We start from the raw sequence: 20,672 nt of genomic DNA, 5'->3' as shown, positions 1-20,672 counted from the left end.
GTAAAACCAAACTCCTTCCAGGAATGAGAGAATCTTTCCATTTGTTGCTGAAAGTGTTCCTCTGTATGAAATACTCTAGTGTAGCATTGTAAGCATACAGCAACCGAGTACTTGATGCATCTTTGTCTTGGATCTCAGGCGAGCAAGATTGAACAGCTTTCTGTCAGTTCTGGTATGTAAGTAGACACCAACTGTAGATGACCTGAAGACATATGACAGCAGCAAAGAGAAGAATATGCCAGGGTTTGCCGATGCCAGAACACAACCCTGTTTCACCCCACTGCGGATCTCAAAGGGTTGATGTTTCCCAGTTATGGGGGGCGGGGTGGGGTGGGAGAAAAGCTGACCTTACCCATTATGTTGACTTGGAAAGAGAAGATCACATTGAGCAGATTCAGCAGGTATGTGCTACCACAAACCATAATATAATGAACAATGATTTATAGGTTTATAAAATTCCCATCCAAACTTGACGGCCTTGGTGATTGTCAGTGTACAAGTGGTAGTAGCAAAATTGGTTAGCAATCAGGTACCTAATACTGCATCAACCTAAAAGACAATCGAAGCAGACAATTAGTGTCATGAGGAAGGTGTTCAAACGATGATTATGTAGATAAATGTGATTATTCATGTTGAGTTTCCAAACAAAAACAACTAAGTCTTATAGATAGCTGATATTTCTCTCTTCCTTCAGTCAGATGACTGTAAAATACTTCCAAGTGACTCCTTGTTATCAACTGCATCTCCTGGGTGATACACTCATAAATTAAATCTCTGCCTGACTCTATTCTCGCTGCCAGCACATAGCACAGACTACAGCCCTCCAAAGTCATGTGGAAAATTATTAAAACCAGCACAAAGTAGCCCACATTATGAAAATCCCAATAAAATCACATCACAGAGACTACAATAACTGCAATGTGCCATTGTTAGGAATCTGGAGTTGTGTTCTTAATTTATATTTCGGGCAACTTTCAAAGCTTTAGAAGACAGCAGAACTTGAAGCTGTCACTTCCATCAGGATGTGCAGGGGAAATAAAGTTGATTTGAAAAAAGATAGAGGTGCAAGATTTGTATGTAAACACTCTGGAATTTTGTTTGCATATAATTTTGTTACACGGTTTGAAACATAATGGCTTGCAAGACTGTAATACAATGCAAATCCAAAGATGCCGCAGACGTGTATTTCTATAGTGACAAGTGTTTTGAAATGCTGTCACATCTGAGTGACAGAGATGTGGTCAAACAATGCTAGGTGGGGGAGAAAGATGTCCAAATTCTATCACAGCTATGTTGAAGCAGACAGTCCAAGGAAGAAGTCCTTAAAATGTGATTATGAAGAGAATCCTGTTCCATAAAGAAGTCGTGTCAAAGCAGGGCAATTCAAAGTAGATCAACTCTCCGAACATCTTCAAAATAAAATTAAGATGTTCTGCTTTAATATGTGGCTGGGAATATTTTGAGAAAAGTTCAAAAATAGCCAAGACAGATGATAGAATTGCCTCATTATACTTGGGAAGAATCTGCATCACGGGTAAAATTATTCTGTGCCATCTAACTCACATAAATGCTCCATTTCAGCAAAGGAGGCAATCTTACCCAGCCTCTAATTTATCACCAAGTCAACTCTTATACCTCGAATTAAGCTCCTTGAATATTAGTGTAGGAGCGCTTAAACAAATTCATTCAAAATTCTTTTACTTGCCATTTAATAGAGAGGCTAACTGATTATTTCAAATAGATCAGCAGCTTCCTTGAAATAGCAGTCAAAGGAATTTCATGCAAGCAATCATATGCTAATACCAACTGAGCCTAATTTCAAGGTATTAATGTGGTAAATCATAAGCTAGCTTGGGGAGAGGCTGGAAGAAACCTGGGAGTCATAGTAGACCCAACATTTACCATACCTGAGCCAATTCAACATCATTCATTAATTAAATATGTCCTATATTTTTTGTGCCAATGTGTAGGAACTTGTACTTATCTGTACTGAATGTCCTTTTCCATAGTTCTGCTCACTTCATATAAGGCTTCCTTTAGCTACTTAGCTGATCCATCAGGCTGCATTGCCCTCTCACCTAATCTGATCAGTTTGCATTCCAGGACATTTATTTACAACAGCCACGACAAAGCACATTTAAGTAATGTCTTTAATGTAGTAAAACATCTCATGGTGAATCACAGGAACTTTATCAAACAAATTTGACACCAAGCCGCAAAAGTACATATTTGGACAAATGATCAGAAAGTTGGTCAAAGAGGTGGTTTTATGTAGCATATCAAAAGAGGAGAGAGAAGTCAAGAGGCAGGAAGGTTTAAGGAAGGAATTCCAGGTCTTGGGGCCGAACCAGTTGATAGCACCAGCGCCATTGATGGAACAACTAGAACTGGGATATGCAGGAAGCAAGGATTGGAGGAGTACGGAAATCTCGGAGGGTCCTAGGTCTGGAGGTGGGTACAGAGATAAGGTGGTGCAAGGCCATGGTGGGATTTGAATGCAAAGATGAGATTAGAAACTGTAGGGACCTCAATATTAGTCCCTGGGTTACTGCACTCAGTACAGCTCCCTGGTTTACTCCTTGGATTAATAGCTGCTGACTGGTTCTCTTCCATCCAGCTCCTTATTCACCTTTAAATTTTACCTGGTTTATGCACAGCTGTGAGCCTCTGTCGTAGTATTAATGAAGGCTTTCCAGAGGACTGACACCGTGTGATAAGACTTTCCGGCATTCACTTAGGATGTAAATTTGTCAAAAAGAGTGGGCTGGCAGGCGGATCTGCCTCTTCTGAAACCAAGTGAACTGAGTTATCAAAGTGAGACTAAATGGGCCTCTAGTGAGTTAGGTTTATTTATTTTAATTTTTGAAACCAGTTGGCACGTTTCCAATCGAATGGGACATTCTCTATGGTATTAACTCTCAGAGTTGCCATCAGCATTTTGTAGATTTTATTTCTACTGCAATTTAACGCCCTCTGATATACAACATCCATAATTTTGAGCATTGTAAGTCTGTCTACAACTACCATGAAAATGGTGCCAAAACTTTTACATTTGGTTATAAAACCTTTTATTAAGGTTTTCATATTAGTAGTATCTTATCTTGTAATTATTTAAAATTTGCGTTGTCCTTTTTGACGAAATTACTTCAGAAGGAAATATCAGAAAGTTTGTGTTTTACAAACTCATCTTGTTTTGAGGCTCAATACAAAAAATATTCAGTTTGGCTCCTAAAAATGGTTTTGTTTTCATTAATTCTCCAGGAATGCAGAAAGGGGCCCTGGGCCAGAATTGGTAAATCCTGGCATATTCTTTCAATCATGAAATTGCGTCAAATAAGTGTTCACATTAAAAAGTGATTTGCAGGTATAACCTCTGACATGTTATTGGCTATCCCTTGCTAACAAGGATGATTGTCTTCCGCAAGTCCGAAGATGCCCTGACAATGTGACAAACAAAACAGAGGACTTTAATAAATATATAGATTGCTGTGTTCCATTAAATCACATGCATTGTATAGTGTAATTAGCCTTTTTAAAGTTCAAATATTAATCCAATCACTCAAAATAGATCAAGTTTTGCATATCATTATGAATGATAGTCAAATGACTCATCGATTAATGATACTTGTATATAAACATAGATGAATCATTAATATGAGAAGGTAGGAGGGATTAAATCTGATTTAGGCAGCATTTGTTCAATGGCTCCAATAAAACAGGTAATGCCTCTCTGACATTCAGGTGAGATCTGCTCTAAATAACTGCCTTAATTGGTTTTTAGGCAACATGTGATGATCCATTAGAGAACATTTAAAGATGATGTTGAAAGTACGGAGCAGCAGTTAGTGGTCTGTATCACTGCATGCAAAATGTTCCAGGACAACAGAAAACTATTACCTTTTTCAAATTGATTTATAGGAAGAAATTAATAAATTCTCTTTGTATTGGTTTTGTTCTTAAAGATAGTGAACACATTTTGAAGGCATCAAGACAACCTTTCGTTTTTATTTATTTGCTGGAATTAATAACTCAAAGATTTTTTTAAATATCCACAAACACATGCACATACTCATGATTAATAATTATTCACAAAAATCTAGATTAGTCACATAAATCTGACAAAATTACTTGACTTCTATTAGTTATAAATACGATTAAAAGCTATCACAGAGATGATGTAATGAAAATTGCAAAATGCGCCTATAATTATGAACTCCAGGTAACCATGGGCTAAGAACAGTAACACTCATCACATCTTACTCTCAAAAACAAAGAAAAATACAAAGTGTTACCCAAGGATATGCAAAACCTGGTCTGCATTTGCTAGATTCAACTACATGTATTTGTATCTTAACCTGAAGAAATTAATCATTAAAAAGAGTCAAAACTTGCACGTAGTATAAAAAGTGCATAAGAAAGATGAAGGCAAGATTAATAACAGATCATAGCACCTAACTGGAGATGGCAGTGAAGATAGAGAAATAACAAATAGGGAGGATATGTGGGTTGGTATTGCACACTGAATGGACTAGTCTCATTGCCTTGCTCTTCAAGGTAGAAAACAACTCAATTGGTAAGTGAAATTATCCAGCATTTAGCATGGAACCAAAAGTGTACTGGTTGTATTTTTATTTCAACAATTGCTCAGGAAGAGAAAGAACCATGGAACAGATAGCCTTCAGTATTTGTACCAGGGTGGACAACATAAGATCATGCACAAAAAAAACCAGCCTCACAGCAATAAAATGTACCTGTGTCTTTCAGGAGTTTGCTGATGCAGTATTCCAGATGGTCACAGAGAAATTCAAAGAGCTGACAGACAATTTGACCTCCTCACATGCGCGGCATAAGGTGCTGGCAGGAATCGTAATGACAAGAGGTAAGGAAAGTCTAAACCCTGCGGATTATGTTTCCTTAATACAAAATGTGGTATCCTGGAGAATTCTTCCTTTTTTTCCTTTTAGTATAAACTACTTAATGTATTTTTATTGTCTAGTCTATTTTCTGAAAGCCTGTTTAGACTTGAAGAATATACTACTCCTTTTCAGCTGGCTGTGGAACCTTGAAGAATTATTTTAACGTTTCATAGCTGTTGCATGCTCTAAACAATTGTAGTTGTCTGAATTATCAAACGCTGCTCAAATATTTTATGTAAGTTATCTTTTAGCTGAACCGAGTTATGGTTTTAGGTTCCTTTAGATTATCTCTGACAAGCATCTAAATTCACAAGCAACAAATACAGTTCCTCGAGATAAGGACCCCACATTGATAGAATTGAAAAATTAGCCCAGAATTTGCTGGAAAAATAATGATGTGTGTATTAAAGCACATTCCATTATTAGTGTGCAAATCGTCCAGCAATTTGTGGCAGGGAGTTGCCAACTTAGCTACCCCTGAGTGAGACAAGAGATAAACAGATTTTCTTTCATTGTCCATAGTCAATCGTAAGGTTGCCAACCCTTCAGGATTGGCCTAGAGTCTCCAGGAATTGGAGATCAATCTCCAGGTCACTGCATGTGCAACCCTGGAGAAAAATCATCAGGACATTAAAAAAGGGTTTTTTTGTCATTTTCTTTGAACAATTTTCTTTACCAGATATAAAAATATTGCAAATGGGGTTGAAGAAAGAATGTTTGGCTGACTGTCAAGTATCACCCAATTGGGTAATGAGTCTTTATTTTCCAGTTGGCTTAGGAAGGCAGTGTGTCACAAGGATGGATATGTTGGATGACTAATGGCTGGAGCGGTGCAGGGGGTGGGGGGGGCAAGTCATGTGATCAAACCTCCAGGATACATTTAATCACAGTTGGCAACCCTATCAGTCAGCCACCTATAAATTCAAGCAAATGATATAAATTTGCATTGAAGAGCAAATATCCCATAAATTCCAAAACATGAAATTGACCTCCAGATCCTCGGAGAATGATTTCTCTACTGTATTAATACTGAGTTCCTGAGTTCTGGTAAATCCTTTCCTTGATAAGGGATTTACATAAATCAAAAAGTTGAATGAGAATGTGGAAGTTTTATCTGATTTGCTTGTTTATTTTTAGCTTTCAGTACTTTATCTGTAATATTTAATGATATGCTATTTGGTTTTCACTGCAAATTTCTAATGTTAATACAATCAGTGTCATTCTTGATCAGTCTGGAAATGAAGAAACAGGTATCAAAGTTGGGTGGCATATAGTGCCACAACACCATGGGTCTAGTCAGAGACCAGTGAAGTTCATAGAAAGACATAAATATGTTTGAAATTGCGGGTGATCCCAAAATAGTTAATATTCTGAATGAATTCTTCCTCCAAATATTTACAAGGAAGACATGAGCAAGATGCTTCTAAACAAAGCCACCCTAAGGAAAATCAATGTGTTTTTTTAAAAATATAAATGAGGTGGCTAATATTGTGCCCTTCTTCAAAAAAGGTGACAAAACAGACACAGGCAACACAAACCCATTAACCTAACTTTCTAGTATAGCATAATGGAATCAATTATCAGGTCTAAACCTGTACAGGATCACATGTACACCAATAACCTAATTAACAGCAGTCAGCCTGGAATCAGAAGGAGAAAATGCTGCCTGCCTAACCTGTGACAAGTCCTGTAAAACAGTGTGCCTTGACTTCCACAAGTTCCACATGAAAGTACACTAAACTCAAAGGTCTGAAGATTCAAGGCAAGCCTTAGAAATGGCTAAGGATAGCTGAAGCTTGGAAAACAATGGGTGTTTATTGGAGAAGTTTGGTTGGAGTGGGGATTTAAGACTGTATGGGCTACCTCAAGGCAGAGTCCTGAGGCCACTGTTGTGTCTAACTTGCATAAAAGACTTGGATTCAGAAGCTTAATGCAAAATGGCCAAGTTTTCAAATGATACCAATACTGAGGAGCAGCGGAATCAGAGGAGGCAGCTCAAAAATTACAAAACGAGTTAGCGAATGTATGCAAGTGGGAAGCATAATTGCAGACAAAATTGCTACACACATAAAGGATGTACCTCATGAATTGAAAGATAGACGAAGAGAAGATGCTTCCACTTGAGAAGGAGACCAAAGCTAGAGGCCATACATATAAGATAATCACCATGAAATTAAATAAAGAATTCAGGAGAAATTTCTTTACAGAGTGATTAGAATGGGGAACTAACTACCGCAAGGAAAAGCTGAGGAGAAAAACAGAGATGTATTTAATAGGAATCTAGATAAGCATAAGGAGGAGGAAAGAAATAGAAGGTTACACTGATAGGTTTAGAGGAAGTGAGGTAGAAAGAGGCTCATATGGAGCAACTGTGACATATATAAGATTATTAACAGTTTAGAAAAATGTTAACCCAGAATCATTGCTTTCAGTTAAATGGTGGAAGTAAAATTAGGGGGCAGAGAATGTGACAAAGAATTTCCTAATGCCAGTCTGAAAATTACCTTTCACTAATTGGAACTTCTGCTCCCTTATTACACTCCCACACTTTCATCTAAAGTAATGATTCCTGGGTTTTTGCCTCTGCTTTTCTACCTGGAAGTTTATGCTGTAAGGAAATTTGTCAATCTGAGGCAGGCAGATGAATTACACGTGGGAGTCAAATAAAAGAGGCATGGAGTTTGTATTTTATATGCCATGTCTATTGACGTAAGAAAAATCTGTGACCATGTTAGAAGTCAAAATGTACTATAGAATGATATTGAGAACTAAGGAGTGAGTTAAAGTTCCTTAGATGAAGCATAAATCAACAGATTCTATCCTAGAGGCTATAAATGAGAAAACAAGGTGTTTGTTTTTGTAGACTCGTAGGCTCTTTGACAGAAGATGAATTTTATTTCCCTCAGCACTGAATTACTCGATGGATTTTGAACCTGCTTGCTTGCATTTCCCTTTGACGCAAACAACAGAAGACTACAATCGCAAGATACTCATTGTCATTGTTCAAAATTATAGTCGACTGAATTGCACTTCACAAATATTCTGTGTCCCTCCATGCAATAATCCAGCTGGAATCCAAGAATACCACAGTGACAAGCGTGTCTCTCCTGTCTCTATTGTTAATAATTAATCAGCACTGTTTACCTAGCTGTTTGCACAATTCCACAGCTTGGCAGCCAGAAGACAGCTCTAGTCCATTGAGTTCCAGTTAAATGTATCAGGTATTCAGTGTTCTCCCAGGCTGACAACAATAGTTGCGACATTAACTGATGAATGTTGCTGTTTGTGTACCACTATCAAAAGTCATTGTTAAAAATTGTAAATAGACAATCCCACAACCAACGGATCAGATCTAAGCTCTCCAGTTCTGCCACATCCAGTCGCAAATGGGCAATTAAACAACTAAACAGAGGAGAAGGCTCCATAAACATCCCCATTCTCAATTATGGCAGAGACAATGCTAAAGCATTGGCAACCATCTTCAGCCAGAAGTGCGGAGTGGATGATCCACCTCATCCTGCTCCTGAGGTCCCCAAGATCGCAGCTGCCAATTTTCAGTCAATTCGATTCATTACAATTGATATTTAAAAATGGCTGAAGGCACTGGATACTGCAAAGGCTTTGGGGTCTGACAACATCTGGGCAATAGAACTGAAGATGTGTGCCCAAAACCAAGCCACATCCTTAGTCAAGCTGTTCCAGTACAGCTACAACCACTAGCATCTACCCAACAGCATGTTAAATTACCCAGGTACATCCTGTCCATAAAAAGCAAGACAAATCCAATCCAGCCAATTATCATGTGATTGGCCTACTCTCGATCATCAGCAAAGCTATGGAAGGTGTCATTGACAATGCTATCGAGTGGCACTTAGTTATAACCTACTCACCAATGTTCAGTTTGGGTTCCGCCAGGGCCACTCAGCTCCATGGTCAAAACATGGAGAAACAGTTGAATTCCAGAGGTGAGATGAAAGTGACTGTCTGTGACATCAAGGCAGCATTTGACCAAACGTGGCATTAAAGAGCCCTAGCAAGATTAAAGACAATAGGAGTCGGGGGAAAACTGTTCACCAGTCATAACTAGCACAAAGAAATCTGATTGTAGTTGTTGGAGGCCAATCATCTCAGTGCCAGGACATTGCTGCAGGAGTTCCTCAGGGTAGTGTCCTAGGTCCAACCGTCTTCAGTTGCTTCATCATAAGGTCAGAAGTGAGGATATTCGCTGATGATTGCACTATGTTCACCATTTGCAACTCCTCAGATACTGGAGCAGTATGTGCCTGCACTCATCAATACCCTAGACAGCAATCAAGCTTCTCCTGATAAGTGGCAAGTAACAATCAGCACAACTACTGACAAGACCATCTCCAGCAAAAGGAAACCTAAATTCTCCCCTTGGCATTCAATGGTGTTACAATTGCTGAACCCCCACTATCAACATTTTGGGGGTTACCAGTTATAGCCATATAAATACCGTGGCTGCAAGAGCAGGTCAGAGACTGGGAATTCCTCTTGACTCCCCATACCCTGACCACCATTTACAAGTCATGAGTGTAATGGAATACTCTCCACTTGCCTGAATGAGTGCAGCTCCATCAACACTCAAGAAGCTCAACGTGCCATCCAGGAGAAAGCATCCCATTTGATTGGCACCCAATCCCCTGCCTTAAACATTCACTCCCTCCACCACCGATGCACAGTGGCAATAGTGTGTACCATCTACAAGGTGCAGTGAAGCTACTCACCAAGCCTTCTTTGACAGCACCTTCGAAACACACAACCTCTAATGCCTAGGTAGATAGGGGCAACACATGCATGGGAACATTGTCACCTGCAATTTCCCTTCGAGTCACACACCACCCTGACTAGAAAATATATCACCATTCCTTCACTGTCGTTGGGTCAAATCTTGGAAATCCCTTCCTAACAGCACATTATCTGAAGCTGTTCAAGAAGGCAGCTCACCACCACCTTCTCAAGAGCAACTGGGGCTGGACAACAAATGCTGGCCTTCTAAAGCTTGCATCCCATGAACAAATTTTTTAAAATGCACATTGGAATATGTAGGATAAATATGTTGGATGACTCATACCTGGACTTTCATAGTGTATGATTTTATAATAAACAAAACTAGATAAAATCAATATAATTTTCTTCTCACTTTTAATAATATCACAGGCAGTGATTTAAAGTAAGTTAGTTTTAAAATGGAAGTAGTGAGAGATGCTTTGTATCTAAAACTATTTTCTAATCCTCCAAGAATTCCTCACATCTACACAATTATCTTCAGTTAAGACTCTGGGACAATTTATCAAAGTCCCTGTGAAAAATGCAAGTTTTATTTTCAGCTAGTAATTCCTTTAATTCAGTCACAATCCAAAAGAGAGGCAAAACTAGAGGGGCAGACAGATAAAATCAGCCAGCTGGTGACCTACCTATAGATCAGGACAACTTCAGTCTTAACCAGTCCTTCTGAGTAGGCAACAAGGACACCCACCTGAAGCACTCAGGTCCTTCTTTAGATATGCAGATTGGGCTACAAGTGGAATACCAGGCCCCACTGCAATGTTAAAGGTCCTTCACTGGATTCTTGGCTATTTACCCAGGAAGAATTTTGCATATGTTAATTCAAATATTGTCATTGAAATAAATTTATCTGGCAAGGGATTAAATCCTCAGAGTGCAGGGTAAATGCTAAGAGGATGTGTCCCCTTGTGGGGAAATCTAGAACTAAGGGGCACAGATTCAAAATTTAAGACGGAGATGAGGAGGAATTTCTTCTTTCAGAGGGCTGTTAGTATTCAGAATTTTCTCCCCCAATGAGCAGGGAAGCCTGGGTCATTGAACATATTCAAAGCTGAGTTTGACAGATTTTTGATTGACAAGAGAATTAAGGGTTATGAGGACAGGCAGGAAACTGGAGTTAAGGCCACATCTGATCAGCCATGACCTTATTGACTTGAGGGGACAAATGGCCTTCTCCTGTTCCTATTTCTAATGATCTTTTGTTCTTATAACGCTACCCTATGCAGAAACAATGTATTGCAGGTTCATATTTCTGGCTTACCACATCGGTTTTAGACAATGATGTTCTTGCTAAAGCTACATATATTAATATACAGGGCCCTGTTCTTTGAAGAATTTACAGTTGAGAAGGAGGAGGTTTTAGAAAGTCTATCTTTACTTAAAATTGACAAGGTACCAGGACCAGATGAGATGCATCCAAGGGAACTGAGGGATGTGAGAGTGTTAAAAGCAAAGGTTCTGGTGATAATCTTCTAGTCTTCCTTAAACACAGAGGTGATGCCAGAATACTACAGAATTGTGAATGTTACACTCTTATTCAAAAAAGGGGTGCAAGGATAAAGCTGGCAACTAAAGACCAGTCAGTTTGATTTCAGTGGTAGAGAAACTTCTGGAAACTATAATTCAGTACAAAATAGTCACTTAGACAAGTGCAGGATAATTAAGGAAAGCTAGCATGGATTCATTAAGGGAAAATCATGTTTAACTAACTTGCTGGAGTTTTTTGAGAAGCTAACAGAGAAGGTTAATAAGCGCAATGCTTTTGATGTGATGGATATGAATTTTCAAAAGGCATTTGATACAGTGTCACACAACAGACTTGTGAGTAAAATTCTTAGGTCATGTAATAAAATGAAAAGTAGGCACTTGGATAAGAAATTGGCTGAGTGACAGGAAACAGAGAGTAGTGATTAATGGATGTTTTTCAGATTGGATGAAGGTTTGTAGTGGAGTTCCCCAGGGGTCAGATTTTGGAACCCTTGCTCTTCCTGACATATATTAGTGACCTAGACTGTGGTGTTCAGGGCATGGTTTCAAAATTTGCAGGTGACATGAAGATTGGAAACATCAACCATGATGAAGATGCTCTTGAATGTCAAAAAAGAACATAGACATGTTGGTGGATTGGGCAGGCAAGTGGCAGATGAAGTGCAATGCAGAGAAGTGTGAAGTGATTCATTTTGGTAGAAAGAATATGGTGAGACAGTATAAAATAAACCGAGAAACTCTAAAGGAGATACAGGATCAGAGGGACCTCGGTGTGTATGTACATAAATCATTGAAGATGGTAGGGCATGTTCAGAGAACAGTTAATGAAATATATAGTATCCCAGGCTTTATTAATAGGAGCATTGAGTACATAAGTAAGGAGGTCATGTTGAACTTGTATAAGGCACTCGTTAGGCCTCATCTAGAGTACTGTATCCTGTTCTGGGCACCACACTTGAGGAAGGATGTGAAGCATTGGAGAGGGTGCAGAGGAGATCCACAAGAATGTTCCCAGGGATGAAGAACTGTACCAAGAGGATAGATTGGAGAGATTGGGACTGTCTTCCTTGGAGAAAAGAAGGCTGAAAGGAGACTTGATAGAGGTGTTCAAGATCCTGAGGAGTGTGGACAGGGTAAATAATGAGAAACAGTTCCCACACAAGAGAGCATCAAGAACTAGAGGGCACAGATTCAAGATAATTGACAAAAGAGGTAAAAGTGATGTGAGGGAAATTTTATTTCACCCAGAGGGTTGTTGGAGTCTGGAATGAGCTTCCTGAGAGGCTGGTGAAGTCAGGTTCGATCAAGGTATTCAAAAGGGAATTGGATGGCTACCTGAACAGAAAGAATGTGCAAGGTTACGGGGATAAGGCAGGGAAGTAGGGCTTGGTAGAAAACTCTTTCAAAGAGCCAATGTAGATTCAATGGGCGGAATCTGTAAAGGTTCTGTGATTCTTTAACTCTCTATTCCCTTCGGTTATGACCACAGCCGACGTTATTTGCCGAGCAAGCCAGATCCCAGAGGGAAATCTGTCTTACTGATCATAACCTTTTTTTGCATTTTGGAAACAGGGGGAAAACTATTGATTCCAGAAGCATAGAATCTCCGTAACACTCCCAGGATTTTAAAATGAAAAGATTTATTAACAATAAGAGAAAAAAGATCTATGCACACAAGAGTAAAGTTTCACAGTTAAAACAGACAAAACATCCCCAAAAAACCCATTTGGGCAGAACACACAAGTAAACTATTTGACAACAGCCCCCTTATAGAATTTTAACCATAAAAATCCAACAATATTAACCAAGGCATAAGCTGCTGTTACTTTAGTAATGGTATGCCACACAACTTCTCACTCTCTTCCACTCTGCTGTAGAAACCCAAAAGAAAGGTTCAGAAATAGACTGCTTTTTGAAACCAAAGACTTCTCTGGCTTACAAACTCGATGACTGCTTCAACTTCACAACTTTCACACCTTCTCCCAGCATTGATTTGGATTCAGGACAACTCCCCCACACAGACAACACTCTTAGCTTAACATCTTTCCTTAAATATTCTTTTCTCCTTTCATCTTAGATTCCATTGTCCAAAGGCCCTCTTTGAATTCAACTTTTCCAAAATGTAAATATTTTTCATGTTTTCCTATTGCCACCTCTTTCGGGTCAAATAAAATTTAATAACCTTCCCTGGTTTACTTATGAGACCTTTGTAAGCCTTAAAACTCCCTCAAACTCCCTTTGAAATTCAACAGCTGAAAAGTCAAGTCCCTACCTATCGCCTAATGCAAATTTTAAAACCCAACCTGCTTACTTGTGCTTTTACCTTCACCATAGGCTTTCATTACAAATGCATGCATCTAGCACCTTTACCTTTCACTTCTCAGTTCCCACCGGCATGCTGTCTTTACTAACCTTAACCCAATTTCATTAATCGCACGCACACACACACACACACACACACACACACACCCTTCTTTACATAATACCACCATATTCCCAAAATATTAAAATAATAGCATCCATCTTCACACCTACCTCAATGGAAAAAATGAAACATATTTCAAAAAGATGTTTTCACCTCCTCAACCCACTTCATATTACTTATTACTCTTATCTATAAAATAAACTATTACACTATGGTGTACATGCACCAACCATGAAAATATATACAATTCTTTTGTCAGAATAAAGTTCATTCCAATCCATTCACAATTTCCTTCTTTTCCAAGTCCTTTTGAATTTAAACTATTGACAACACATCTGCAATTAAATTCTCTTGTCCAGTCACATCAATTTTTAAATTGAACAGTTGCAATAACAAGCTCCAATGGAACAGTCTGACGTTGTTATCTCAAAACTTTTCAAGAAACTTCAAAAGATTGTGATCAGCATATACAACTGTCTCTGAAAAGATGTTTGCAACATACACTTCAAAACGCTGCAAAGCTGAAACCAAACTTAAATTTTGTTTTTTGATAGTTGAATATTTCTTCTGATATACAATCAGCTCCCGTGAGAAATACCTCACTGGTTTCTCAAGTTCCAATTCATCTTCCTACAGTAACACAGCACCAACAACCACATCACTGCTTTCAATTGGCATTTTAAACTGCTTTGTACAATCAGATGCTGCTGGAACAGGTGTAGTGGTTAATACATCTTTCAAGCTGCCAAATGCAGTCGGATACTCTTGTATCCATTGGAATCTCCTGTTCTTTTTCAATAACTCAGTCACTGGAGCAACTACACTGTTGAAATTTGGCACGAATTTCCAATAAACTTGACTCATGCCCAGAAATCTCAAAACATCCCATTTCATTGTAGGCACTGGGAAATCTACAATAGCTTTTACTTTTGCATCTCGTGGGGCCACTTGCCCATGTCCAACAGTGTGGCCTTATTATGTAAATGATTCTTTCCCAAATTCACTTTTAGCCAAACTTACAACCAAATTGGCTCCTATAGTCTGTCGAACAGTTCCTTTAAATGTTGTAGATGTTCCTCCCTGGTTTGACTGAATACCACTAAGTCATCAATATAGGCAGCACAATTGCTTAGTCCTTCAATCACTTTGTCAGTTTCTGAAATGTTGCTGCTGCATTTTTCATAGCAAAAGGGCACTCCTTTGCATTGATATAGACCATCCTGAGTTGCAAAAGCTGATATCTTTTTTGCCCTTTTGGATAAGGATGCATGCCAGTATTCTCACAGTAAGCCAATTTTTGTGATAAATCCCACTCTCTCGATATAATCCTCCAACCATGGAATAGGATATAGATCTGCACTTGATTTGTGGTAATCAATACATAGGGCAGAATCTTGCCCTTGATGGGCGGGCGGGCCCCACCAGCTTGGCGACAGGCGGGCAGCCGATCGCCACCGCCGAAACGGGCCCCGCCACCATTTTAAGTGGGCAGGCCGCCCAACAGGAAGTGCTATGTACTTCCTGTGCGGGGGTGGGAGGGATTCCCCAACTGTGAGAGTGCGCTCTTTCATGCATGCACATGAAAGAGCGCACATCTCCCTGAGGCTAAGTGCTGCCTCAGAGAGATCACTGACAGTGTTTCAAACTTCAAAAATAGAATAATAAAAAAATGATTAATGTGTCCCCCTCATGTGACAATGTCACACGAGATGGGACATGTTAATAAATATCACAAAAACTTTATTAAACTTTTTTAAAACCGACATGAAACCTCATCCCGCCAGTGGATGAGGTTTCATGTTTTTTTAGAAGCCCACTGGGGCCCCTGGCCTGACCGCCAGCCTTAAGGTTGGGTGGGCAGGGCCTTTGATTGGCTTAATGATCCTGTCAATGGCCTCAATTGACCATTGACAGGACGGCGGGCAGACAGCTGATTGCGCTGTCCCCCCACCTTCCTGAATATTTAAATGGGGCGGGATGATGTCGGGGGTACTCCCCGGTGTCATCCCGTGTCATTTTTGCATCAGCGAGTGGGCCCCGCCCCCAGCTCGCAAACAGAAAAATTCTGCCCATAGTTGTTGTGATCCATCCAGTTTTTGCACTATTACAATGTGACTGGGCTCTGTGATTTCATTTTGAAGTATAAATTCAATTACTTTCTGCACTTGAGCCAATTTTACTGGATTTAATCTATATGGGTGTTGCCGTATTGAAACTGAATCTCCCACATCAACATCATGCAAAGCCAAATTTGTCTTCCTTGGTCCATTTCTGCAAATTGCTGTATGTGACTGCAACAGCTCTTATAAATCACTTTGATAGTTTTCTGGAAGGTAACTTATTACCACATTTAGATTCTTAGGTTCTCATTGTCTAACTTAATCAGAGGAAGGTCAATTTCAGAGTCTTTAATTTCTGTTTCTTCCTCCTTACTTACCACTACCAGTATATCCTTCTATTTATCCTCCCTGACAAAGTATAATGGTTTTAAGTCTGGATCCTGCTGCTGTAGCTCCGCTAACTTTAAGGAACTAAACTTCTTAATCAACATCTCTAATCTTCTCTTCCTGAGTAATCTTTTCAAAGATTTATCCAGCCAACTGAAGTTCAGTATCCTCCCCCTGTCTTTTAGATTCTTCCTCTTCCTGTTTAAGTTTGTGTCTCTGTAACCTTATCACCACACAATCTGAAAACAATCCAGGATGGCCTTTCTGTAAAACCTCCGTTAATTGCATCTCAATGGTTTTTTTCTACTACAATAGGCATAGTCAATATCTGCGATCCAGCTATATCATTCCCTAGAATAAATTGAACCCTGTAATAGGCAATTTCTACACCACTCCAACAATCACCTCTCCTGTTTTCAAATCACTTTTTAAATTTTTTTTGTATAATGAAATAGACCTAAACCCTCCATGAATTCCACCAACTAACACTTTCTCCTGCAACACCCCTTTTGGACAGTAGATAGCACTATTCCATAACATTAATGACTGGCTAGCCCCTGTATCTTTTAAAATCTTAATACCTTTTCCTGCTCTTCCCAGTAAACATGGATATACTTTTCCTTCACATATAAAATCTTTAAACAGCTCTGTAACTTGTCCTTCAGAACTTCCTTGGGTAAACTGTGAACACATTCCTACCTCTCCAGTTAATGCTGACTCTTCATTTTTCATCTGTACAAAGGCCACTGGTCTGTCTTGCACCTGGGTCTCAGACCCCACAGAGCTCTCCTGAGTTCCAAACAGTGCAATCGCTGTCCCATTTAACTCCCAACAATTTGATCTTGTAGGTCTAGCCTTGTTACAATGTTAACATACTACTTTTCTTCCTTCGTCCTTGCCTTCTACCTTTCCTTTAATACCTCCAACTGGCTCCTTGGTACTGACACTTTTACCATCACTAGGTTTTCTATACCTCCAATTCCCTTGCTGACTCCCATATGATCTCTTTCCCGCACTCATCTGCTTGTGTGAAATACCACATCGGCTAAAACAGCAGCTTTCCTGATCTTTTTACTTAGTCTTTCATCTAAATATGTTTTGATAGTTACTGGAAGACTACTTTTAAATTCTTCCATAAGCATAATTTCTCTTACATTTTCAAAAGTCTTGTCCAACTCCCATGCTCTAAACCACTGATCCCAGAGAGCTTCTTTTTTCTCTTGCAAGCTCTACAAATGCCTGATTAGGTCTCTTTCTTATAGTCTAAACTTCAACTAGTAAGCTTCAGGTTCGAGCTCTTAAACATTTAGCATTGCTCTTTTAACTACCTCATAGTCTGCGGAATACTCCTCTGATAAGCTGTACCTGACAAAACACTCTGCAACATTATAGTCCAAGCATCTCTTGGCCAATTCAATTCATAGCTATCTTTTCAAATGAGATGAAATATCTTTCAATTCCACCCTCTGTAACTTAACCAAATTTTAGTTAAATCAAATTCTTCAAAGGAATCAAAGTCATCATCTGAATCACTATCTCCCCTTGCCTCCTTTATTCTAAGCTTCACTTTAAACAATTCATACTGTCTGGCTTCTGAAACTCTCTATCTCTTTCCTTCTCTATTTCCACAATTACCATCATTTCTCCTTCTGAAGTTGATGTTCAAGCTTTCACATTTCTATTTTGTGCTATATTTTCCTTTCCTTTCTCCTCTTTTTCCCATGCAAACCTTTTCATTTCTATTTCTTTTTATTTGTCCTTTTCTTCTTCAAGATTTTTTCATTTCTCTCTCTTTTTCTTCGGATTCGAGTCTTTTCAATTCCATTTCTTGTTCAGGTTCAAACTTTTTCATTTGCAACTGCAGTCTTACTACCTCTAGCTGACACAAGTTTTAGATATCGCCTTCTCTAACTTTAAATGCTGAGTAAGTACTTTAACCATACAGCCTTACAAAATTCTGCTTTTATTTCCACCTGCATTTTAAATGCTAACTCTCTCAGCTGAGCTTTAGTCGGAGACAAATACAGCACAATCACGTTTTCCACTCCCAGAAAAGTCTTAGCAACTGCCAAAGCCATTTTGAATTCCAAACACTTTAAAATCCTTCAACACAAAACTCCTGAGTTCAGTACTCTCCTTGTACTTGTAAACTTTAAATTCACAAATCCCAATTCAATCAAGGAATTTTAAATCCTGGTCGAGCCCTCAAATTTGTTATGACCACAGCTGATTTCATTTGTCGGGCAAGCCAGATCCAGAGGGAAACCTGTCTTACTGATCATAAACTATTTTGAAGATGAGGGGAAAACTACTGATCCCAGAAGCATAGAATCCCAATAGCACTTTGGCCAGCATCTTCTGGTCGGCGAGCGGGGGCAGGCATGTAAAATGATGCTGGGTGATGTCGGTCGTGCGTCCCAATGTCATCCCGCCTCATTTAGATTGTCAGTTCGGCGGGTGTGCATCTGACTCAGATGCGTGCCCGCCGATCTGTCAACAGCCTATTAAGGCCATTCAAAAAACAATTGAACTCTGCTGGCGGGCAGGCCGGGAGCCCAGCGGGCTTGTGAAAAATCATGAAACCTCATCCACGGGCGGGATGAGGTTTCATGAGTGATTTTAAAAATGCAGAATATTTTACAATAAAGGTTATGGACATGTCCCAGCTCATGTGACGCTGTCACATGAGAGGACATGGCAGGGAATTTTTTTTCTAATCTTTATTGGAAGTTTTAAATCGGTGCCGATCTCCCTGAGGCAGCACTTTGCCTCAGTGAGATATGTGCGCTCTTTTGCGCAAGTGTGCGAAAGAACGCGCTCCCGGCTGAGGGAATTCTCCACCCACCCGCACAGGGGGCACATAGCGCTTCCTGGCGCATGTCACGCTGGGTGGGCCTTAATTGACCCGCCCACGTAAAATGGTGACTCCCCCCCCAATCGGAAGCCCGCCCGCTCCCACACTTCCTCCCCAACGGGGGGAAGATGTTGTCCAAATTAAAAGATTTATTAACGAGAAAAAAAACTTAAGCATACAAGATTAAAGTTGCACAGTTAAAAGTTTTACAAAACATTTTCCCCCCACAAAAAAACCCAATTTGGGCAGAACACACAAGTAAACTATTTGGCAACAGCTCCCTTATATATTTTTGACCATAAAAATCCAGTAATATTGCCTAAGGCATAAAATGCTGTTAGTTTAGTAAAGGTATACCAAACAACTTCTCACTCTCTTCCACTCTGCTGTGGAAATCCAAAATTAAGGTTCAGAAACAGACTGCTTTCTGAAAACAAAGACTTCTCTGGCTTAAAAACTGGATGGCTGCTTTCAAATTCACAACTTTCACACCTTCTTCCAGCATAGATCTGGTTTCAGGGCATCTCCCCCACATATCCAACACTGTCAGCTTAACATCTTTCCTTAAATATCCTTTTCTCCTTTCATCTTACCTTCCATTGTCCTAAGCACCTCTTTGAGCTCAACCTTTTCAAAATATAAAAGTCTTTCATGTTTTCCTATTGTCACCACTTTCGGGTCAAATAAAATTTAATAACCTTCCCTTGTTTATTTATAAACCTTTGTAAGTCATAAAACACCCTCAAACTCCCTTTGAAATTCAACAGCTGAAAAGTCCAATCCCTACCTATCACCTAATGCAGATTTTAAAACCCAACCTATTTACTTGTGCATTCAACTTCACCATAGCCTCTCCTTACAAATGCATGCATCTAGAGCCTTTACCTTTCATCTCTCAGTCCCCAGAGACAAGCTGTCTTTACTAACCTTCATCCAGTTTAATTAATCATGGACACACACACATATACACAGCCTTCTTTACATAACATCACCATATTCTCAAACTATTAAAATAATAACACCCATCTTCACACTTTCCCTCTCATTTCCTGGTCTGATTTCACCTTAAATATACCTATACTATTTGCTTCAGCCATTCCCTGTGGTAGCAAGTTTGACATTCTCACCATTCCTTGGGTGAAGAAGTCTCTTCTGAATTCACTTTTGGATTTCTTGTTTACTATCTTATATTGATGGCCTCTAGCTGTACTCTTCCCACCAAGAGGAAGCATTCTCTCTGTATCCACTCTATCAAAACCTTTCAGAAATTTAAAGACCTCCATTATGTCACTCCTCTACCTTATTTTTTCAAGAGAAAGGAGACCCACCCTGTCAATTCTTTCTTAAATATATACCCATACATTTCTGGTAGCATCCTTGTAAATATTCTATGCATTCTCTGCAGTGCCTCTATATTAATTTTATAATATGGCAACCAGAACCGCATGCAGTACTCCGACTGTGGTCTAACCAAGGTTTGAGATATCATCCTATATCCTAACTTCCTTATTTTTCAATTCTGTCCATCTAAAAATAAAGCCAAGTGCTTGATTTCCTTTTCTGCAGCCTTGCTAACCTGTGGTGCAAGTTTTAGTGATGGTGTATTTGTACTCTGAGATTCCTTTATTCCTCTACCCCACCTTGACTTTCACCCTTGAAGTATAAGTGGTCTCCCTACCAAAATGTACTACCTCACGTTTATCTACGTCGAAATTCTTTTGCCAATTTGTAGT

General features: G+C 39.3%; 1 protein-coding gene across 1 annotated transcript in view; it reads left to right on the top strand.

Moving 5' to 3' along the window:
- adarb2 (adenosine deaminase RNA specific B2 (inactive)) overlaps positions 1–20,672 on the top strand; it is a 383,590-nt gene that overhangs the window by 187,175 nt on the left and 175,743 nt on the right. Inside the window, exon 4 of the mRNA XM_041183928.1 lies at positions 4,765–4,879. Coding sequence (XP_041039862.1) covers positions 4,765–4,879 — 115 coding nt within the window. The remainder of the gene's footprint in view (positions 1–4,764; positions 4,880–20,672) is intronic.

Source organism: Carcharodon carcharias, chromosome 3 (genome assembly GCF_017639515.1).
Source record: "Carcharodon carcharias isolate sCarCar2 chromosome 3, sCarCar2.pri, whole genome shotgun sequence".
In the NCBI taxonomy this organism is placed as follows: domain Eukaryota; kingdom Metazoa; phylum Chordata; class Chondrichthyes; order Lamniformes; family Lamnidae; genus Carcharodon; species Carcharodon carcharias.
Note: the sequence above shows the minus strand (reverse complement) of the source record. Positions and strands in the feature narration are given on the sequence as shown.